General features: G+C 47.5%; 1 protein-coding gene across 1 annotated transcript in view; it reads right to left on the reverse strand.

The window, feature by feature from the left end:
- Window positions 1–280: 280 nt before the first annotated feature.
- Window positions 281–23,609, reverse strand: part of LOC115114978 (myosin-10-like) — a 105,657-nt gene continuing 82,328 nt past the window's right edge. The window contains exons 38-41 of the mRNA XM_065027792.1: window positions 7,052–7,160; window positions 5,592–5,764; window positions 5,329–5,388; window positions 281–3,134 (exon numbers count right to left, since the gene is read on the reverse strand). Coding sequence (XP_064883864.1) covers window positions 2,924–3,134; window positions 5,329–5,388; window positions 5,592–5,764; window positions 7,052–7,160 — 553 coding nt within the window. The 3' untranslated portion in view covers window positions 281–2,923. The remainder of the gene's footprint in view (window positions 3,135–5,328; window positions 5,389–5,591; window positions 5,765–7,051; window positions 7,161–23,609) is intronic.

Genomic DNA, 23,609 nt, shown 5'->3' on the forward strand with positions numbered 1-23,609 from the left:
AATCCCTCCAACCAGTCTCCGCCCTACTACTCTACTTGAATCTATTCTATTCTACTACGTATACAATAAGTCCCTTTTCTCATCCATACGCCCACCATTTGGTTAAACACAAAAGCTTTGTTCCATAAATATATTACACAATGAATGAATTAAAAAAACAATATTACAATGTACAATATGTCTGTTTGATAAACACAAAAGATATGGATGCTTATGATATGTTGAGAATGACTAGCAGTCTCAAAACACCAACATTACGTCCTCAATTTTCACATGTTCCTGTTCTGTGTAAGAGATTCCAGTGTCCTGCTCCACAGGTGAGTTCTGATGTAGTGTTGGTTACTGTCTTAAATGTCTGTCATCTCTCTGTCCAATATATTTCCAGTGCATTCCCTACTAACCAAGACCTACAAATCTCCCTAACACTGTCAAATAGAACAACCAATACCCCATCCAGGAATTATTCAACAACACAAGTCTACATAGATAGACAGATGTTGTTAACCACAATCCACCTAGTAATTGTGATTCTGTTCTTAACCTCTCTCTATTGCCATGGTTACAGTATGTGTGAGGCCCTGCCTTCCTTTCCATCAGTGCCAGTGACACCATACCAGTATGTCATCTACCAATGATATGTCTGAACAGACTGGAAACAATACAAAAACAGCCAGCGGCAATAAATAATGGAGGATTTTGCTCATATTCAGACTGATATAAATGACACAGATTCAACTGCCTGTATTTATAAGAAGAGATATGTTAAAGACTTAAAGAAACTATCTACCTACTGTATCTATCTACCTACTGTATATATCTACCTACTGTATCTATCTACCTACTGTATCTATCTATCTACTGTATCTATCTACCTACTGTATCTATCTACCTACTGTATCTATCTACCTACTGTATCTATCTACTGTATCTATCTACCTACTGTATCTATCTACCTACTGTATCTATCTACCTACGGTATCTACCTACTGTATCTATCTACCTATACCTGCCAATCCATTGGCCTAACTACAGTAACTACCTATCTGTCTCAATCCAAAAAGGTCCATGAATGTCTAGATAACCCAGATCAGAGCACAGGACCGAAGATAGACTGCATGGTTTGTTTTGCAATAGTGTTTGATGCAACTGCAACAACATGTTTGGTTGTCATCGCTTCTCATGACAAAAGATAGCAACATTTCATCATCTTATGACAATCATAAGATGGATTGATATGGTCTACGATGATGCCGGTGTTTATGCCCTAGCCAGTTTCACCAGTATGTGTGATGATGGAGTGAAATATCAGCAGTCTTTTTCTATAGAAACTTGCCGCTGGCTTCATTCTTCATTGTGCATACAACAGCAAGGTTGATTATCATTTTTCATTTTTTCTCTCTCACTTAACCCTCTTCCCTGATTGATATTTCCCCCATATATGACCTAATTCAAACTACAAACAAATTAGTAATATATCCTAAAATACTTCAGACATTCTGTGTTTGTTTTCTAAAATACATTTTAAAATAACAACTTGGCCTTAAATTGATATTCAAGCGAGAGAGAGAAAGATGAACAACTCATGGGAGCTTCTCCCAGGCTTGTTAAAAGACAGAAGAGCATATCAGCTGTCTTTCACACTAGCAGTCAATGAGCGATTACCTTTTCCAGGACACACTGACAGAGGGACTACATACATAGAAACATGAATCAGTCCCCTGTGTGTGTGTGTGTGTGTGCGTGCGTGCATGTGTGTGCGTGTGTGTGTGCGCATGTGTGTGTGTGCATGTGTGTGCGTGTGTTTCTTTAGTCTTGCAAAATGTCTTCCCAAACATGCAGATTGTCATTAACCCTTTGAGGAGTGGAACATTATTCGGAGTGTTTTATTCCAGGATTCTACAGCATTCTAGAACATTTAGCAGCCCTTTGCGATGTCCTCAACAAGAACGCTAAACACAGGTGGAATATTGTCAGAGTTCCTCAAAGGGTTAAACATGGCCTTACATTGATAGTGGCCAGTAGCCATCTTACTTCTGCCATTTGAAGCATAATACAGTATCATAACAATAGAACATGGCTATGCTGATATAATTCACTGTCCCTCAGATGTCTGGGAGATGAAGCTTCCCCCAGTGAGATTACAGTCCATATTCTTGCTCACGAATCATCAACAAATCCTTTTCCCCCCTTAAATTGTGTGTGTGTGTGTGTGTGTGTATGTGAGAGAGAGAGTGTGTGTGAGTGTGTGTGTGTATGCTCCCTGTTCTAGTTTGGACTGCAGAGGAAATAGTTTAAAGAAGTGCAGGATCAGTAAGTCAGTCTATGTGAGGGTGTATTTGTGTGTACATATACATGTCTTCAGGCCTATGTGTACATATACATGTCTTCAGGCCTATGTGTACATATACATGTCTTCAGGCCTATGTGTACATATACATGTCTGCAGGCCTATGTGTACATATACATGTATGCAGGCCTATGTGTACATATACATGTAGGCAGGCCTATGTGTACATATACATGTAGGCAGGCCTATGTGTACATATACATGTAGGCAGGCCTATGTGTACATATACATGTATGCAGGCCTATGTGTACATATACATGTATGCAGGCCTATGTGTACATATACATGTATGCAGGCCTATGTGTACATATACATGTAGGCAGGCCTATGTGTACATATACATGTCTGCAGGCCTATGTGTACATATACATGTCTGCAGGCCTATGTGTACATATACATGTATGCAGGCCTATGTGTACATATACATGTCTGCAGGCCTATGTGTACATATACATGTTTGCAGGCCTATGTGTACATATACATGTATGCAGGCCTATGTGTACATATACATGTAGGCAGGCCTATGCGTCTGTGTGAGTATGTATCTGTATGTATGCGTGTGTGTTTGTGTGTGTGTTACTCAGTGTCGTTAAGGCTGTATGGTGGGGGGGGCCCCAGACTGTTGTTTTCAGAAGGGGGTGTGGGGGTGCCTGGGCCAGTTCCGGGGCCAGTACCAGAAGAAGGAGTCGGGGAGGGGGGGGGCTCCTCCGAGTCAGAGTTCTCACACGACAGATCATCCACCAACGCCCTGCGACCTGAGCGCATCCCAAGGGGCATCGGAGCACGCCTGGCGGGAGAGAGGTGGTAGAGAGGGTCATGGAGATGGAGAGGAGATAAAGGGAGGGTTTTTCATACAGTGCATTTGGAAAGTATTCAGACCCCTGCCCTTTTTCCACATTTTGTTACATTACAGCCTTATTCTAAAACGGATTAAACCATTCCCCCCCCATCAATCGACACACAATACCCCATAATGACATAGCAAAAACAGGTTTTTAATTCATTTAAAACTTTTATACAAAAATGTCAAACTGAAATATCACAATTACATAAGTATTCAGTCCCTTTACTCAGAGCTTTGTTTTCATCACAGATCTCTCTGTACATCTTTCCCTTGATCCTGACTAGTCTCGCAGTCCCTGCTGCTGAACATTTTCCCCACAGCATGATGCTGCCACCACCATGCTTCACCGTAGGGATGGTGCCAGGTTTCCTCCAGAAGTAACACTTGGCATTCAGGCCAGAGTGCAATCTTGGTTTCCTCAGACCAGAGAATCTTGTTTCTGTCACGCCCTGATCTGTTTCACCTGTTCCTGTTATTATCTCCACCCCCTTCAGGTATCGCTTATTTTCCCCAGTGTATTTATCCCTGTCTCTCTGTGCCAGTTCGTCTTATATGTTAGTCAAGTCAACCAGCTGTAATGTGGTCTGTGTGTAGCTGGTGTAGAGGAGTCAGGCGCAGGACAGTAGACATGAGTAAATAAACGTATTTTACTCAAAATAAACTAATACAATACAAACTAATCGAGCCCACATAAATGGACCATATTACAAAAAAACAATCACTCACAAACAAACATGGGGGAACAGAGGGTTCAATAATGAACATGTAATTGGGGCATTGAAACCAGGTGTGTAAGACAAAGACAAAACAAATGGAAAATGAAAAGTGGATCGGCGATGGCTAGAAGGCCGGTGACGTGGACCGCCAAACGCCCCCCGAACAAAGAGAGGGACCGACTTCGGTGGAAGTCGTGACACCAGCGTATTTTTCCCATTCTCCTTTTGCTATTCTCTTTTTGATAGTCCTCCCGGTTTTGACCCCTGCCTGACTCTGGACTACTTTCCCGCCTGCCTGATCATCCTGCCTGCCTTGACATTGACTCTGCCTGCCCTTCGGTACCGTTTGGACACTGAACTGGTTTTGACCCTTTTGTCCGTCCACGACCATTCTCTTGCCTTACCTTATTGTATTAATAAATATTGTAAGACTCCAACCATCTGCCTCCTGTGTCTGCATCTGGGTCTCACCTTGAGTCATGATAGTTTCTCATTATCTGAGAGTCTTCAGGTGCCTTTTGGCAAACTCCAATCATGCTGTCATGTGCCTTTTACTGAGGAGTGGCTTCCGTCTGGCCACTCTACCATAAAGGCCTGATTGATGGAGTGCTGCAGAGATGGTTGTCCTTCCGGAAGGCTCTCCCATCTTCACAGAAGAACTATAGAGCTCTGTCAGAGTGACCATCGGGTTCTTGGTCACCTTCCTGACCAAGGCTCTTCTCCTCAGATTGCTCAGTATGGCTGGTTGGCTAGCTTTAGGAAGTCTTGTTGGTTCTAAACTTCTTCCATTTTTTGGTACCTTTCCCCAGATCTGTGCCTCAACACAATCCTGTCTCGGAGCTCTACGGACAATTCCTTCATCCTCATGGCTTGGTTTATGCTCTGACATGCACTGTCAACTGTGGGACCTTTTATAGACAGGTGTGTGCCTTTCCAAATCATGTCCAATCAATTGAATTTATTACAGGGGACTCCAATCAAATTGTAGAAACATCTCAAGGATGATCAATGGAAACAGGATGAACCTGAGCTCAATTCCGAGTTTCATAGCGAAGGGTTTGAAAAGTTATGTAAATAAGGTATTTCTGTTTATTTTTAATAAATTATCAAGCATTTCCCCAATTTTTTTTCTCACTTTGTCATTATGGGGTATTGTGTGTAGATTGATTAACATTTTTTTAATCCATTGTAGAATAAGGCTGTAACGTAACAACATGTGGAAAAAAGGCAGTGTATATCTGATATGTCTCTACGAGGGACTGGAAAGACAAGAGCCCTCTTGTGTTACAAAGGTGACTAAACCCCTGAGACATAAAACTAATGAGAGACAGTATTTCCTCAGTTTAAAATATACTGCAGTCCACACAACTAACAGAAATCTTAACTTAATGAATTGCACACGCACGCACACACAGACCTACTTCTCTGGTTTCCGTTCAGATGTGGTGATGCTGAGTGGATGGAGTGGAGTGTGAGGCAGACTGATGGACAGTGTGTCAGTATTAGATGAGGTCAATGGAAGAAAAAACATGCAATAATACAACATGGTGGTAGTAGGTGGCAATGGAACTGCAAACATACAATGGATCTGGGAGGGTCACTCAGATTACCCCCACACACACACACACACACACACACACACACACACACACACACACACACACACACACAGTGGTAGTATTACCTGAGGTGGCTGCGTAGAGCGGTGATCTCGCGGGTCATGCTCTGGGAGCTGTCAGTCAGCTCCTCCATCTCTCTCTGCAGTTTACGTCTCTGGGCGTTGGAACGAGAGTTATCCTCCTCCACCTCCTCGAGCTGCCTCTTCAGCTGCCTCAGCCGGCCCATAGATTTATCCAACTGGAGAGAGGAGGGGGGGGGGTGAGAGAGATGAAGAGAATGGTTCAAGTGGAAGAGGAGAAGATAATAGAAGAAGGGGGGAAGGGTATCAGAGAGGGCCGGAGGGAGACAGTTGGAGAGATTAAGCACAGAACACGAGGACTGGGATTACATCCCACAGATTAAATTCCAGATGATTTTTGAGAGGGGTCAGTATCACCTCTACCTCTACACTGTAGAGGGATTATTTTGTTAGGTATAATTTGGGAGGAGATAACCAGTACCTTCCCCTGGTGCCAGGGCTGGATTAGATTAGGATTGGGATTAGCAGGACCAACCACTCCTTTTGGGATGAAAACATACTGTATCTCTCTACTGTATCTCTCCATCTCTATGGTGAACTCAAGAGGTTTCATACCTGTTCTCTGTACTGGTTCGTACTAGTTCTCTGTACTGGTCTGTACTGGTTCGTACCTGTTCTCTGTACTGGTCTATACTGGTTCGTACCTGTTCTCTGTACTGGTTTGTACCTGTTCTCTGTACTGGTCTGTACTGGTACGTACCTGTTCTCTGTACTGGTCTGTACTGGCATGTACTTGTTCTCTGTACTGGTCTGTACTGGTTCGTACCTGTTCTCTGTACTGGTTCATACCTGTTCTCTGTACTGGTCTGTACTGGTTCGTACCTGTTCTCTGTACTGGTCTGTACTGGTTCGTACCTGTTCTCTGTACTGGTCTGTACTGGTTCGTACCTGTTCTCTGTACTGGTCTGTACTGGCATGTACTTGTTCTCTGTACTGGTCTGTACTGGTTCGTACCTGTTCTCTGTACTGGTCTGTACTGGTTCATACCTGTTCTCTGTACTGGTACGTACCTGTTCTCTGTCCTGGTCTGTACTGGCATGTACTTGTTCTCTGTACTGGTCTGTACTGGTTCGTACCTGTTCTCTGTACTGGTTCGTACCTGTTCTCTGTACTGGTCTGTACTGGTTCGTACCTGTTCTCTGTACTGGTTCGTACCTGTTCTCTTTACTGGTTCGTACCTGTTCTCTGTACTGGTTCGTACCTGTTCTCTGTACTGGTTCGTACCTGTTCTCTGTACTGGTCTGTACTGGTTCGTACCTGTTCTCTGTACTGGTCTGTACCTGTTCTCTGTACTGGTCTGTACTGGTCTGTACCTGTTCTCTGTACTGGTCTGTACTGGTTCGTACCTGTTCTCTGTACTGGTCTGTACTGGTTCGTACCTGTTCTCTGTACTGGTCTGTACTGGTTCGTACCTGTTCTCTGTACTGGTCTGTACTGGTTCGTACCTGTTCTCTGTACTGGTCTGCGTGTCTCCTCTCGTCCTCTGCCTGCATCATCACCTCCTTCAGTTTTTTCTCTGTCTTCCTCACCAGCTTGTTGGCTATCGCTCGCTCTCTGGGGGGAGGGGAGATAGACTGTGAGTCATGTTTTATCCCCATACCCAGAACATACAGTCAGAATAGTAGTGGAAGAAGTTAGATGTTAGAGGGAGGACATGGGAAGGAAAAGGAAGCGAGGGATAGGAGAAGTAAAGAGTGAGGAAAGTAACAAGGCGAGAGAGGAAAGTAACAAGGCGAGAGAGGAAAGTAACAAGGCGAGAGAAGAAGTAACAAGGCGAGAGGAGAAGTAACAAGGCGAGAGGAGAAAGGAACAAGGTGAGAGAAGAAAGGAACAAGGCGAGAGAGGAAAGGAACAAGGCGAGAGAGGAAAGTAACAAGGCGAGAGAGGAAAGTAACAAGGCGAGAGAGGAAAGTAACAAGGCGAGAGAGGAAAGTAACAAGGCGAGAGAAGAAGTAACAAGGCGAGAGGAGAAGTAACAAGGCGAGAGGAGAAATGAACAAGGTGAGAGAAGAAAGGAACAAGGCGAGAGAGGAAAGGAACAAGGCGAGAGAGGGAAGGAACAAGGCGAGAGAAGAAGTAACAAGGCGAGAGGAGAAGTAACAAGGCGAGAGGAGAAAGGAACAAGGTGAGAGAAGATAGGAACAAGGCGAGAGAGGAAAGGAACAGGGCGAGAGAGGAAAGGAACAAGGCGATAGAGGAAAGGAACAAGGCGAGAGAGGAAAGGAACAAGGCGAGAGAGGAAAGGAACAAGGCGAGAGAGGAAAGTAACAAGGCGAGAGAGGAAAGTAACAAGGCGAGAGAGGAAAGTAACAAGGCGAGAGAGGAAAGGAACAAGGCGAGAGAGGTAAGGAGTAAGGCGAGAGAGGAAAGGACCAAGACGAGAGAGGAAAGGAACAAGGCGAGAGAGGAAAGGAACAAGGCGAGAGAGGCAAGTAACAAGGCGAGAGAGGAATATAATAAGGCGAGAGAGGAAAGGAACAAGGCGAGAGAGGAAAGGAACAAGGCGAGAGAGGAAAGGAACAAGGCGAGAGAGGACAGGAACAAGGCGAGAGAGGAAAGGAACAAGGCGAGAGAGGAAAGGAACAAGGCGAGAGAGGAAAGTAACAAGGCAAGAGAGGAAGTAACAAGGCGAGAGAAGAAGTAACAAGGCGAGAGGAGAAGTAACAAGGCGAGAGAGGAAATGAACAAGGCGAGAGAAAGGAAAGAGAGAGGAAAGGAACAAGGCGAGAGAGGAAAGGAACAAGGCGAGAGAGGAAAGGAACAAGGCGAGAGAGGAAAGGAACAAGGCGAGAGAGGAAAGTAACAAGAGGAGAGAGGAAAGTAACAAGGCGAGAGAGGAAAGGAACAAGGCGAGAGAGGAAAGAGAGGAAGGAACAAGGCGAGAGAGGAAAGGAACAAGGCGAGAGAGGAAAGGAACAAGGCGAGAGAGGAAAGGAACAAGGAGAGAGGAAAGGAACAAGGCGAGAGAGGAAAGGAACAAGGCGAGAGAGGAAAGGAACAAGGCGAGAGAGGAACAGAACAAGGCAAGAGAGGAAGTAACAAGGCGAGAGAAGAAGGAACAAGGCGAGAGAGGAAAGGAACAAGGCGAGAGAGGAAATGAACAAGGCGAGAGGGAAAGGAACAAGGCGAGAGAGGAAAGTAACAAGGCGAGAGAGGAAAGGAACAAGGCAAGAGAGAGAAAGGAACAAGGCGAAAGGCAGAGGGAACAAGGCGAGAGAGGAAAGGAACAAGGCGAGAGAGGAAAGTAACAAGGCGAGAGGAAAGTAACAAGGCGAGAGAGGAAAGGAACAAGGCGAGAGAGGAAAGGAACAGAGAGGAAAGGAACAAGGCGAGAGGAAAGAAACAAGGCGAGAGGAGAAGTAACAAGGCGAGAGAGGAAATGAACAAGGCGAGAGAGGAAAACAAGGAGAGAGAAAGTAACAAGGCGAGAGGAAAGGAACAAGGCGAGAGAGGAAAGGAACAAGGCGAGAGAGAAAGAACAAGGCGTAGAGAGAAAAGGAACAAGGCGAAGAGGAAGTAACAAGGCGAGAGAGGAAAGGAACAAGGCGAGAGAGGAAAGGAACAAGGCGAGAGAGGAAAGAACAAGTAACAAGGCAGAGAGGAAATAATAAGGCAGAGAGCAAGAGAGAGAGAAAGGAACAAGGCGAGAGAGGAAAGGAACAAGGCGAGAGAGGAAAGGAACAAGGCGAGAGAGGAAGTAACAAGGCGAGAGAGGAAAGGAACAAGGCGAGAGAGGAAAGTAACAAGGCGAGAGAGAAAGGAACAAGGCGAGAGAGGAAAGGAACAAGGCGAGAGAGGAAAGTAACAAGGCGAGAGAGGAAAGGAACAAGCGAGAGAGGAAAGTAACAAGGCGAGAGAGGAAAGGAACAAGGCGAGAGAGGAAAGGAACAAGGCGAGAGAGGAAAGGAACAAGGCGAGAGAGGAAAGGAACAAGGCGAGAGAGGAAAGTAACAAGGCGAGAGAGAATATAACAAGGCGAGAGAGGAAAGGAACAAGGCGAGAGAGAAAGGAAAAGGCGAGAGAGGAAAGGAACAAGGCGAGAGAGGAAAGGAACAAGGAACAAGGCGAGAGAGGAAAGGAACAAGGCGAGAGAGGAAAGGAACAAGGCGAGAGAGGAAAGGAACAAGGCGAGAGAGGAAAGGAACAAGGCGAGAGAGGAAAGGAACAAGGCGAGAGAGGAAGGAACAAGTAGAGGAAAGTAACAAGGCGAGAGAGGAATATAACAAGGCGAGAGAAAGGAAAAGGCGAGAGAAGGAAAGTAATAAGGCGAGAGAGGAAAAGGAACAAGGCGAGAGAGGAAAGGCGAAGGAGAAGTAACAAGAGAGAGGAAAGGAACAAGGCAAGAGGAAAGGAACAAGGCGAGAGAGGAAAGAACAAGGCGAGAGAAGGAAAGGAACAAGGCGAGAGAGGAAAGGAACAAGGCGAGAGAGGAAAGTAACAAGAGAGAAAAGTAACAAGGCGAGAGGAAAGGAACAAGGCGAGAGAGGAAAGGAACAAGGCGAGAGAGGAAAGGAACAAGGCGAGAGAGAGGAAAGGAACAAGGCGAGAGAGGAAAGGAAACAAGGCGAGAGAGGAAAGGAACAAGGCGAGAGAGGAAAGGAACAAGGCGAGAGAGAGGAAAGGAACAAGGCGAGAAAGGAAAGTAACAAGGCGAGAGAGGAATATAATAACAAGGCGAGAGAGGAAAGGAACAAGGCGAGAGAGGAAAGGAACAAGGAGAGAGAGGAAAGGAACAAGGCGAGAGAGGACAGGAACAAGGCGAGAGAAGAAGAGAACAAGGCGAGAGAAGAAGAAAGAACAAGGCGAGAGAGGAACAAGGCGAACAAGGCAAAGAGAGGAAAGGAACAAGGCGAGAGAGGAAAGGAACAAGGCGAGAGAGGAAAGGAACAAGGCGAGAGAGGAAAACAAGGAACAAGGCGAGAGAGGAAAGTAACAAGGCGAGAGAGAAAGTAACAAGGCGAGAGAGGAAAGGAACAAGGCGAGAGAGAAAGGAACAAGGCGAGAGAGGAAAGGAACAAGGCGAGAGAAGGAAAGTAACAAGGCGAGAGAGGAAAGTAATAAGGCGAGAGAGAAAGGAACAAGGCGAGAGAGGAAAGGAACAAGGCAGAGAGTAGGCGAAGGAACAAGGCGAGAGAGGAAGTAACAAGGCGAGAGGAGAAGTAACAAGGCGAGAGAGGAAAGGAACAAGGCGAGAGAGGAACAAGGCAGAGAAGAAGTAACAAGGCGAGAGAGAATATAAAGTAAGGAGAGAGGAAAAGGAACAACAAGGCGAGAGAGGAAAGTAACAAGGCGAGAGAGGAAAGGAACAAGGCGAGAGAGGAAAGTAACAAGGCGAGAGGAAAGTAACAAGGCGAGAGAGAAGAAAGGAACAAGGCGAGAGAGGAAAGGAACAAGGCGAGAGAGGAAAGGAACAAGGCGAGAGAGAAAGGAACAAGGCGAGAGAGGAAAGTAACAAGAGCGAGAGAAGAAGTAACAAGGCGAGAGAGGAAAGGAACAAGGCAAGAGAGGAAAGGAACAAGGCGAGAGAGGAAAGGAACAAGGCGAGAGAGAAGGAACAAGGCGAACAAGGCGAGAGAGGAAAGGAACAAGGCGAGAGAGGAAAGTAACAAGGCGAGAGAGGAAAGTAACAAGGCGAGAGAGGAAAGGAACAAGGCAAGAAGGAAAGGAACAAGGCGCAGAGAAGGAGAAGGAACAAGGCGAGAGAGGAAAGGAACAAGGCGAGAGAGGAAAGGAACAAGGCGAGAGAGGAAAGGAACAAGGCGAGAGAGGAAAGGAACAAGGCGAGAGAGGAAAGGAACAAGGCGAGAGAGGAAAGTAACAAGGCGGGAGAAGAAGTAACAAGGCGAGAGAAGAAGTAACAAGGCGAGAGAAGAAGTAACAAGGCGAGAGAAGAACAACAAGAGGAAAGGAACAAGAGAGAGAAAGGAACAAGGCGAGAGGAAAGAACAAGGCGAGAGAGGAAAGTAACAAGGCGAGAGAGAAAGGAACAAGGCGAGAGAGGAAAGGAACAAGGCGAGAGAACAAGAAAGGAACAAGGCGAGAGAGGAAAGGAACAAGGCGAGAGAGGAAAGGAACAAGGCGAGAGAGGAAAGAACAAGGAGAGAGGAAGGAACAAGGCGAGAGAGGAAAGTAACAAGGCGAGAGAAGAAGTAACAAGGCGAACAAGGCGAGAGAGAAGTAACAAGGCGAGAGGAGAAAGGAACAAGGCGAGAGAGGAAAGGAACAAGGCGAGAGAGGAAAGGAACAAGGCGAGAGAGGAAAGGAACAAGGCGAGAGAGGAAAAGGCGAAGAGGAAAGGCGAGAGAGGAAAGGAACAAGGCGAGAGAGGAAAGGAACAAGGCGAGAGAGGAAAGGAACAAGGCGAGAGAGGAAAGGAACAAGGCGAGAGAAGAAGGAAAGGAAAGTAACAAGAAGGAAGGCGAGAGAGGAAATGAACAAGGCAGAAGTAACAAGGCGAGAGAGGAAAGGAACAAGGCGAGAGAGGAAAGGAACAAGGCGAGAGAAGAAAGTAACAAGGCGAGAGAGAAAGTAACAAGGCGAGAGAGGAAAGTAACAAGGCGAGAGAGGAAAGGAACAAGGCGAGAGAGGAAAGTAACAAGGCGAGAGAAGAAGTAACAAGGCGAGAGGAGAAGTAACAAGGCGAGAGAGGAAAGGAACAAGGCGAGAGAAAGGGCGAAAGGAACAAGGCGAGAGAGGAAAGGAACAAGGCGAGAGAGGAAAGGAACAAGGCGAGAGAGGAAAGGAACAAGGCGAGAGAGGAAAGTAACAAGGCGAGAGAGGAAGTAACAAGGCGAGAGGAGAAGTAACAAGGCGAGAGGAGAAAGGAACAAGGCGAGAGAAGAAAGGAACAAGGCGAGAGAGGACAGGAACAAGGCGAGAGAGGAAAGGAACAAGGCGAGAGAGGAAAGTAACAAGGCGAGAGAAGAAGTAACAAGGCGAGAGAGGAAAGGAACAAGGCGAGAGAGGAAAGGAACAATGCGAGAGAGGAACTGAACAAGGCGAGAGAAGAAGTAACAAGGCGAGAGAAAGTAAGTAACAAGGCGAGAGAGGAAAGGAACAAGGCGAGAGAGGAAAGGAACAAGGCGAGAAAGAGGAAAGGAAAGTAACAAGGCGAGAGAGGAAAGGAACAAGGCAAGAGAGGAAAGTAACAAGGCGAGAGAGGAAAGTAACAAGGCGAGAGAGGAAAGTAACAAGGCAAGAGAGGAAAGGAACAAGGCGAGAGAGGAAAGGAACAAGGCGAGAGAGGAAAGGAACAAGGCGAGAGAGGAAAGGAACAAGGCGAGAGAGGAAAGTAACAAGAGCGAGAGAGGAAAGGAACAAGGCGAGAGAGGAAAGGAACAAGGCGAGAGAGAAGTAACAAGGCGAGAGGAGAAAGGAACAAGGTGAGAGAAGAAAGGAACAAGGCGAGAGAGGAAAGGAACAAGGCGAGAGAGGAAAGGAACAAGGCGAGAGAGGAAAGGAACAAGGCGAGAGAGGAAAGGAACAAGGCGAGAGAGGAGGAAAGGGCAGGAACAAGGCGAGAGGAGAAGTAACAAGGCGAGAGAAATGGACAGGAACAAGGCGAGAGGAGAAGTAACAAGGCGAGAGAGGAAATGAACAAGGCGAGAGAGGAAAGGAACAAGGCGAGAGAGGAAAGGAACAAGGCGAGAGAGGAAAGGAACAAGGCGAGAGAGAAGGAAAGGAAAGGAACAAGGCGAGAGAGGAAAGAAAGGCGAGAGAGGAAAGGAACAAGGCGAGAGGGAAAGGAACAAGGCAGAGAGGAAAGTAACAAGAAGAGGAAAGGAACAAGGCGAGAGAGGAAAGGAAAGAAGGCGAGAGAGGAAAGGAACAAGGAGGAGAAGAAAGGAAAAGAAGTAACAAGGCGAGAGAGGAAAGTAATAAGGCAAGAGAGAGGAAAGGAAAGGAACAAGGCGAGAGAGGAAAGGAACAAGGCGAGAGAGGAAAGGAACAAGGCGAGAGAGGAAAGGAACAAGGCGAGAGAGGAAAGGAACAAGGCGAGAGAAGAAGTAACAAGGCGAGAGAGGAAAGTAACAAGGCGAGAGAAGAAGTAACAAGGCGAGAGGAGAAGTAACAAGGCGAGAGAGAGAGGAAAGGAACAAGGCGAGAGAAGAAAGGAACAAGGCGAGAGAGAAAGAAAGTAACAAGGCGAGAGAGGAATATAATAAGGAAGAGAGAGGAAAGGAACAAGGCGAGAGAGGAAAGGAACAAGGAAAGAGAGGAAAGGAACAAGGCGAGAGAGGAAAGGAACAAGGCGAGAGAGAAGTAACAAGGCGAGAGAAGAAGGAAATGAACAAGGCGAGAGAGGAAAGGAACAAGGCGAGAGAGGAAAGGAACAAGGCGAGAGAGAAAGGAAAGGAACAAGGCGAGAGAGGAAAGGAACAAGGTGAGAGAGGAAAGGAACAAGGCGAGAGAGGAAAGGAACAAGGCGAGAGAGGAAAGGAACAAGGCGAGAGAGGAAAGTAACAAGGCGAGAGAGGAAAGGAACAAGGCGAGAGAGGAAAGGAACAAGGCGAGAGAGGAAAGTAACAAGGCGAGAGAGGAAAGGAACAAGGCGAGAGAGGAAAGTAACAAGGCGAGAGAGGAAAGTAACAAGGCGAGAGAGGAAAGGAACAAGGCGAGAGAGGAAAGGAACAAGGCGAGAGAGGAAAGGAACAAGGCGAGAGAGGAAGTAACAAGGCGAGAGAGGAAGTAACAAGGCAAGAGAAGGGAAAGGAACAAGGCGAGAGAGGAAAGGAACAAGGCGAGAGAAGGAAAGGAACAAGGCGAGAGAGGAAAGGAACAAGGCGAGAGAGGAAAGGAACAAGGCGAGAGAGGAAAGGAACAAGGCGAGAGAGGAAAGGAACAATGCGAGAGAGGAAAGTAACAAGGCGAGAGAGGAAGTAACAAGGCGAGAGAAGAAGTAACAAGGCGAGAGAGGAAGTAATAAGGAGAAGTAACAAGGCGAGAGAGGAAAGGAACAAGGCGAGAGAAGAAAGGAACAAGGCGAGAGAGGAAAGGAACAAGGCGAGAGAGGAAAGGAACAAGGCGAGAGAGGAAGTAACAAGGCGAGAGAAGAAGTAACAAGGCGAGAGAGGAAGTAACAAGGCGAGAGAGGAAATGAACAAGGCGAGAGAGGAAAGGAACAAGGCGAGAGAGAGGAAAGGAACAAGGCGAGAGAGGAAAGGAACAAGGCGAGAGAGGAAAGGAACAAGGCGAGAGAGGAAAGTAACAAGGCGAGAGAAGAAAGTAACAAGGCGAGAGAGGAAGTAACAAGGCGAGAAAGGAGAAGTAACAAGGCGAGAGAGGAAGAAAGGAACAAGGCGAGAGAGGAAGAAAAGGAACAAGGCGAGAGAGGAAAGGAACAAGGCGAGAGAGGAAAGGAACAAGGCGAGAGAGGAAAGTAACAAGGCGAGAGAGGAAAGTAACAAGGCGAGAGAGGAAAGGAGGAAAGGCAAGAGAGGAAGGAACAAGGCGAGAGGAGAAGTAACAAGGCGAGAGAGGAAAGGAACAAGGCGAGAGAGGAAAGGAACAAGGCGAGAGAGGAAAGGAACAAGGCGAGAGAGGAAAGGAACAAGGCGAGAAAGAAGAAAGTAACAAGGCTAGAGAGGAAAGAGAAGAAGTAACAAGGCGAGAGAGAAAGGAACAAGGCGAGAAGGGAAAGGAACAAGGCGAGAGAGGAAAGGAACAAGGCGAGAGAGGAAAGGAACAAGGCGAGAAAGGAAAGTAACAAGGCGAGAGAGGAATATAATAAGGCGAGAGAGGAAAGGAACAAGGCGAGAGAGGAAAGGAACAAGGCAAGAGAGGAAAGTAACAAGGCGAGAGAGGAAAGGAACAATGCGAGAGAGGAACGGAACAAGGCGAGAGAAGAAGTAACAAGGCGAGAGAAGAAGTAACAAGGCGAGAGAGGAAGTAACAAGGCGAGAGAAGAAGTAACAAGGCGAGAGGAAAGGAACAAGGCGAGAGAGGAAAGTAACAAGGCGAGAGAGGAAAGGAACAAGGCAAGAGAGGAAGTAACAAGGCGAGAGAAGAAGTAACAAGGCGAGAGGAGAAGTAACAAGGCGAGAGAGGAAATGAACAAGGCGAGAGAGGAAAGGAACAAGGCGAGAGAGGAAAGGAACAAGGCGAGAGAGGAAAGGAACAAGGCGAGAGAGGAAAGGAACAAGGAACAAGGCGAGGAAAGAAGAAAGAAAGTAACAAGTAACAAGGCGAGAGAGGAAGTAACAAGGCGAGAGAGGAAAGGAACAAGGCGAGAGAGGAAAGGAACAAGGCGAGAAGGAAAGGAAGAGAAGAAAGTAACAAGGCGAGAGAGGAAAGGAACAAGGCGAGAGAGGAAAGGAACAAGGCAAGAAGAGGAAAGTAAAGGAGACAAGGCGAGAGAGGAAAGGAACAAGGCGAGAGAGGAAAGGAAGAGGAAAGTAACAAGGCGAAGAAGGAAAGTAACAAGGCGAGAGAGGAATATAATAAGGCGAGAGAGGAAAGGAACAAGGCGAGAGAGGAAAGGAACAAGGCGAGAGAGGAAAGGAACAAGGCGAGAGAGGACAGGAACAAGGCGAGAGGAGAAGTAACAAGGCGAGAGAGGAAAGGAACAAGGCGAGAGAGGAAAGGAACAAGGCGAGAGAGGAAAGGAACAAGGCGAGAGAGGAAAGGAACAAGGCGAGAGAGGAAAGTAACAAGGCGAGAGAGGAAAGTAACAAGGCGAGAGAGGAAAGGAACAAGGCGAGAGAGGAAAGGAACAAGGCGAGAGAGGAAAGGAACAAGGCAAGGCGAGAGAGGAAAGGAACAAGGCGAGAGAGGAAAGTAACAAGGCGAGAGAGGAAATAATAAGGCGAGAGAGGAAAGGAACAAGGCGAGAGAGAGAAAGGAACAAGGCGAGAGGGAAAGGAACAAGGCGAGAGAGGAAAGGAACAAGGCAAGAGGAGAAAGTAACAAGGCGAGAGAGGAAAGGAACAAGGCGAGAGAGGAAAGGAACAAGGAGAAGGAAAGGAACAAGGCGAGAGAGGAAAGTAACAAGGCGAGAGAAAGGCGAGAGAGGAAAGGAACAAGGAGAGAAAGGAAAGGAACAAGGCGAGAGAGGAAAGGAACAAGGCGAGAGAGGAAAGGAACAAGGCGAGAGAGGAAGTAACAAGGCGAGAGAGGAAAGGAACAGGAAAGGCGAGAGAGGAAAGGAACAAGGCGAGAGAGGAAAGTAACAAGGAGAGGAAAGAACAAGAAGTAACAAGGCGAGAGAAGAAAGTAACAAGGCGAGAGAGGAAAGGAACAAGTAACAAGGCGAGAGAAGAAGTAACAAGGCGAGAGAGGAAAGGAACAAGGCGAGAGAGGAAAGGAACAAGGCGAGAGAGGAAAGGAACAAGGCGAGAGAGGAAAGTAACGAGAGAGAAAGAAAGGAAAGTAACAAGAGAGAGGAAAAAGAACAAGGCGAGAGAGGAAAGGAACAAGGCGAGAGAGGAAAGGAACAAGGCGAGAGAGGAAAGGAACAAGGCGGAGAGGAAAGGAACAAGGCGAGAGAGGAAAGGAACAAGGCGAGAGAAGGAAAGTAACAAGGCGAGAGAAGAAAGTAACAAGGCGAGAGAAGAAGAAGTAACAAGGCGAGAGGAGAAAGGAACAAGGTGAGAGAAGAAAGGAACAAGGCGAGAGAGGAAAGGAACAAGGCGAGAGAGGAAAGGAACAAGGCGAGAGAGGAAAGTAACAAGGCGAGAGAGGACAGGAACAAGGCGAGAGAGGAAAGGAACAAGGCGAGAGAGGAAAGTAACAAGGCGAGAGAGGAAAGTAACAAGGCGAGAGAAGAAGTAACAAGGCGAGAGAGGAAAGTAACAAGGCGAGAGAGGAAAGGAACAATGCGAGAGAGGAACGGAACAAGGCGAGAGAAGAAGTAACAAGGCGAGAGAAGAAGTAACAAGGCGAGAGAGGAAGTAACAAGGCGAGAGAAGAAGTAACAAGGCGAGAGAGGAAAGGAACAAGGCGAGAGAGGAAAGTAACAAGGCGAGAGAGGAAAGGAACAAGGCAAGATAGGAAGTAACAAGGCGAGAGAAGAAGTAACAAGGCGAGAGGAGAAGTAACAAGGCGAGAGAGGAAATGAACAAGGCGAGAGAGGAAAGGAACAAGGCGAGAGAGGAAAGGAACAAGGCGAGAGAGGAAAGGAACAAGGCAAGGCGAGAGGAAAGGAACAAGGCGAGAGAGGAAAGTAACAAGGCGAGAGAGGAAAGTAACAAGGCGAGAGAAGAAGTAACAAGGCGAGAGGAGAAGAGGAAACAAGGGAAAAGAGAGAGAGAAAGGAACAAGGTGAGAGAAGAAAGGAACAAGGCGAGAGAGGAAAGGAACAAGGCGAGAGAGGAAAGTAACAAGACGAGAGAAGAAGTAACAAGGCGAGAGAGGAAAGTAACAAGGCGAGAGAGGAAAGGAACAAGGCGAGAGAGGAAGGAACAAGGCGAGAAAGGAACAAGGCGAGAGAGGAAAGTAACAAGGCGAGAGAAGAAGTAACAAGGCGAGAGAGAAAGGAACAAGGCGAGAGAGGAAAGGAACAAGGCGAGAGAGGAAAGGAACAAGGCAAGAGAGGGCGAAAGGAACAAGGCGAGAGAGGAAAGGAACAAGGCGAGAGAGGAAAGGAACAAGGCGAGAAAGGAAAGTAACAAGGCGAGAGAGGAATATAATAAGGCGAGAGAGGAAAGGAACCAGGCGAGAGAGGAAAAGGAACAAGGCAAGAGAGAGGAAAGGAACAAGGCGAGAGAGGAAAGGAACAAGGCGAGAGGAAAGTAACAAGGCGAGAGAGGAAGTAACAAGGCGAGAGAAGAAAGTAACAAGGCGAGAAGAAAGGAACAAGGCGAGAGAGGAAAGTAACAAGGCGAGAGGAGGAAAGGAAAGGAACAAGGCAAGAGAGGAAAGGAACAAGGCGAGAGAGGAAAGGAACAAGGCGAGAGAGGAAAGGAACAAGGCGAGAGAGGAAAGGAACAAGGCGAGAGAGGAAAGGAACAAGGCGAGAAGGAAAGTAACAGAGAGAACGGAACAAGAGAGGAAAGTAACAAGGCGAGAGAGGAAAGGAACAAGGCGAGAGAGGAAAGGAACAAGGCGAGAGAGGAAAGGAACAAGGCGAGAGGAACAGGAACAAGGCGAGAGGAGAAGTAACAAGGCGAGAGAGGAAAGGAACAAGGCGAGAGAGGAAAGGAACAAGGCGAGAGAGGAAAGGAACAAGGCGAGAGAGGAAAGGAACAAGGCGAGAGAGGAAAGTAACAAGGCGAGAGAGAGAAGAAGTAACAAGGCGAGAGAGGAGAAGTAACAAGGCGAGAGGAGAAAGGAACAAGGTGAGAGAAGAAAGGAACAAGGCGAGAGAGAAAAGGAACAAGGCGAGAGAGGAAAGGAACAAGGCGAGAAGAAGTAACAAGAGAGAAAAGTAACAAGGCGAGAGAGGAACAAGGAAGAAGGCGAGAGAGGAAAGGCGAACAAAGGCGAGAGAGGAAAGGAACAAGGCGAGAGAGGAAAGTAACAAGGCGAGAGAGGAAAGTAACAAGGCGAGAGAGGAAAGTAACAAGGCGAGAGAGGAAAGGAAAGGAAGGCGAGAGAGGAAAGGAACAAGGCGAGAGAGAGAAGTAACAAGGCGAGAGGAGAAGTAACAAGGCGAGAGAGGAAGTAACAAGGCGAGAGAAGAAAGTAACAAGGCGAGAGAGGAAAGGAACAAGGCGAGAGAGGAAAGGAACAAGGCAAGAGAGGAAGTAACAAGGCGAGAGAAGAAGTAACAAGGCGAGAGGAGAAGTAACAAGGCGAGAGAGGAAATGAACAAGGCGAGAGAGGAAAGGAACAAGGCGAGAGAGGAAAGGAACAAGGCGAGAGAGGAAAGGAACAAGGCGAGAGAAGGAAAGGAGAGAAGGCGAGAGAGGAAAGTAACAAGGCGAGAGAGGAAAGTAACAAGGCGAGAGAAGAAGTAACAAGGCGAGAGGAGAAGTAACAAGGCGAGAGGAGAAAGGAACAAGGTGAGAGAAGAAAGGAACAAGGCGAGAGAGGAAAGGAACAAGGCGAGAGAGGAAAGGAACAAGGCGAGAGAGGAAAGTAACAAGGCGAGAGAGGAAAGGAACAAGGCGAGAGAGGAAAGTAACAAGGCGAGAGAGGAAAGGAACAATGCGAGAGAGGAACGGAACAAGGCGAGAGAAGAAGTAACAAGGCGAGAGAAGAAGTAACAAGGCGAGAGAGGAAGTAACAAGGCGAGAGAAGAAGTAACAAGGCGAGAGGAAAGGAACAAGGCGAGAGAGGAAAGTAACAAGGCGAGAGAGGAAAGGAACAAGGCAAGAGAGGAAAGGAACAGAGAGGAAAGGAACAAGGCGAGAGAGGAAAGGAACAAGGCGAGAGAGGAAAGGAACAAGGCGAGAGAGGAAAGGAACAAGGCGAGAAAGGAAAGTAACAAGGCGAGAGAGGAATAAATAAGGCGAGAGAGGAAAGGAACAAGGCGAGAGAGGAAAGGAACAAGGCGAGAGAGGAAAGGAACAAGGCGAGAGAGGACAGGAACAAGGCGAGAGAGAAGTAACAAGGCGAGAGAGGAAGTAACAAGGCGAGAGAAGAAGTAACAAGTAACAAAGGAACAAGGCGAGAGAGGAAAGTAACAAGGCGAGAGAGGAAAGGAAAAGCAAGGCAAGAGAGGAAAGGAACAAGGCAAGAGATGAAAGGAACAAGAGAGAGGAAAGGAACAAGGCGAGAGAGGAAAGGAACAAGGCGAGAGAGGAAAGGAACAAGGCGAGAGAGGAAAGGAACAAGGCGAGAAAGGAAAGTAACAAGGCGAGAGAGGAATATAATAAGGCGAGAGAGGAAAGGAACAAGGCGAGAGAGGAAAGGAACAAGGCGAGAGAAGAAGTAACAAGGCGAGAGGAGAAGTAATAAGGCGAGAGAGGAAAGGAACAAGGTGAGAGAAGAAAGGAACAAAAGGAACAAGAAGAGAGGACAGGAACAAGGCGAGAGAGGAAAGGAACAAGGCGAGAGAGGAAAGTAACAAGACGAGAGAAGAAGTAACAAGGCGAGAGAGGAAAGTAACAAGGCGAGAGAGGAAAGGAACAATGCGAGAGAGGAACGGAACAAGGCGAGAGAAGAAGTAACAAGGCGAGAGAAGAAGTAACAAGGCGAGAGGAAAGGAACAAGGCGAGAGAGGAAAGTAACAAGGCGAGAGAGGAAAGGAACAAGGCAAGAGATGAAAGGAACAAGGCGAGAGAGGAAAGGAACAAGGCGAGAGAGAAAGGAAAGGAACAAGGCGAGAGAGAAAGGAACAAGGCGAGAAAGGAAAGTAACAAGGCGAGAGAGGAATATAATAAGGCGAGAGAGGAAAGGAACAAGGCGAGAGAGGAAAGGAACAAGGCGAGAGAGGAAAGGAACAAGGCGAGAGAGGAAAGGAACAAGGCGAGAGAGAAGTAACAAGGCGAGAGAGGAAGTAACAAGGCGAAAGAAGAGAAGTAACAAGGCGAGAAGAAAGGAACAAGGCGAGAGAGGAAAGGAACAAGGCGAGAGAGGAAAGGAACAAGGCGAGAGAGGAAAGGAACAAGGCGAGAGAGGAAAGGAACAAGGCGAGAGAGGAAAGAAAGGAACAAGGCGAGAGAGGAAAGTAACAAGGCGAGAGAGGAAAGGAACAAGGCGAGAGAAGGAAAGTAACAAGGCGAGAGAGGAAAGGAACAAGGCGAGAGAGGAAAGGAACAATAGAGAGGAAAGGAACAAGGCGAGAGAAAAGTAACAAGGCGAGGAAAGTAACAAGAGAGGAATAGAGAGAATAAGTAACAAGGCGAGAGAGGAAAGGAACAAGGCGAGAGAGGAAAGGAACAAGGCGAGAGAGGAAAGGAACAAGGCGAGAGAGGACAGGAACAAGGCGAGAGGAGAAGTAACAAGGCGAGAGAGGAAATGAACAAGGCGAGAGAGGAAAGGAACAAGGCGAGAGAGGAAAGGAACAAGGCGAGAGAGGAAAGTAACAAGGCGAGAGAGGAAAGTAACAAGGCGAGAGAAGAAGTAACAAGGCGAGAGAGGAAAGGAACAAGGCAAGAGAGGAAAGGAACAAGGCGAGAGAGGAAAGGAACAAGGCGAGAGAGGAAAGGAACAAGGCGAGAGAGGAAAGGAACAAGGCGAGAGAGGAAAGGAACAAGGCGAGAGAGGAAAGTAACAAGGTGAGAGAGGAATATAATAAGGCGAGAGAGGAAAGGAACAAGGCGAGAGAGGAAAGGAACAAGGCGAGAGAGGAAAGGAACAAGGCGAGAGAGGACAGGAACAAGGCGAGAGAGGAAAGGAACAAGGCGAGAGAGGAAAGGAACAAGGCGAGAGAGGAAAGGAACAAGGCAAGAGAGGAAGTAACAAGGCGAGAGAAGAAGTAACAAGGCGAGAGGAGAAGTAACAAGGCGAGAGAGGAAATGAACAAGGCGAGAGAGGAAAGGAACAAGGCGAGAGAGGAAAGGAACAAGGCGAGAGAGGAAAGGAACAAGGCGAGAGAGGAAAGGAACAAGGCGAGAGAGGAAAGTAACAAGGCGAGAGAAGAAGTAACAAGGCGAGAGGAGAAGTAACAAGGCGAGAGGAGAAAGGAACAAGGTGAGAGAAGAAAGGAACAAGGCGAGAGAGGACAGGAACAAGGCGAGAGAGGAAAGGAACAAGGCGAGAGAGGAAAGTAACAAGGCGAGAGAAGAAGTAACAAGGCGAGAGAGGAAAGTAACAAGGCGAGAGAGGAAAGGAACAATGCGAGAGAGGAACGGAACAAGGCGAGAGAAGAAGTAACAAGGCGAGAGAAGAAGTAACAAGGCGAGAGAGGAAAGGAACAAGGCGAGAGAGGAAAGGAACAAGGCGAGAAAGGAAAGTAACAAAGGCGAGAGAGGAAAGTAACAAGGCGAGAGAGGAAAGGAACAAGGCAAGAAGGGAAAGGAACAAGGCGAGAGAGGAAAGGAACAAGGCGAGAGAGGAAAGGAACAAGGCGAGAAAGGAAAGTAACAAGGCGAGAGAGGAATATAATAAGGCGAGAGAGGAAAGGAACAAGGCGAGAGAGGAAAGGAACAAGGCGAGAGAGGAAAGGTACAAGGCGAGAGAGGACAGGAACAAGGCGAGAGGAGAAGTAACAAGGCGAGAGAGGAAATGAACAAGGCGAGAGAGGAAAGGAACAAGGCGAGAGAGGAAAGGAACAAGGCGAGAGAGGAAAGGAACAAGGCGAGAGAGGAAAGGAACAAGGCGAGAGAGGAAAGTAACAAGGCGAGAGAGGAAAGTAACAAGGCGAGAGAAGAAGTAACAAGGCGAGAGAGGAAAGTAACAAGGCGAGAGAGGAAAGGAACAATGCGAGAGAGGAACGGAACAAGGCGAGAGAAGAAGTAACAAGGCGAGAGAAGAAGTAACAAGGCGAGAGAGGAAGTAACAAGGCGAGAGAGGAAAGGAACAAGGTGAGAGAGGAATATAATAAGGCGAGAGAGGAAAGGAACAAGGCGAGAGAGGAAAGGAACAAGGCGAGAGAGGAAAGGAACAAGGCGAGAGAGGACAGGAACAAGGCGAGAGAGGAATATAATAAGGCGAGAGAGGAAAGGAACAAGGCGAGAGAGGAAAGGAACAAGGCGAGAGAGGAAAGGAACAAGGCGAGAGAGGACAGGAACAAGGCGAGAGGAGAAGTAACAAGGCGAGAGAGGAAATGAACAAGGCGAGAGAGGAAAGGAACAAGGCGAGAGAGGAAAGGAACAAGGCGAGAGAGGAAAGGAACAAGGCGAGAGAGGAAAGTAACAAGGCGAGAGAGGAAAGTAACAAGGGGAGAGAAGAAGTAACAAGGCAAGAGAGGAAAGGAACAAGGCGAGAGAGGGAAAAACAACAAGGCGAGAGAGGAAAGTAACAAGGCGAGAGAGAGAAAGTAACAAGGCGAGAGAAGAAGTAAACAAGGCAAGAGAGGAAAGGAACAAGGCGAGAGAGGAAAGGAACAAGGCGAGAGAGGAAAGGAACAAGGCGAGAGAGGAAAGGAACAAGGAACAAGGCGAGAGAGGAAAGGAACAAGGCGAGAGAGGAAAGTAACAAGGTGAGAGAGGAATATAATAAGGCGAGAGAGGAAAGGAA

The sequence above is a fragment of the Oncorhynchus nerka genome, linkage group LG14 (genome assembly GCF_034236695.1).
Source record: "Oncorhynchus nerka isolate Pitt River linkage group LG14, Oner_Uvic_2.0, whole genome shotgun sequence".
NCBI lineage: Eukaryota > Metazoa > Chordata > Actinopteri > Salmoniformes > Salmonidae > Oncorhynchus > Oncorhynchus nerka.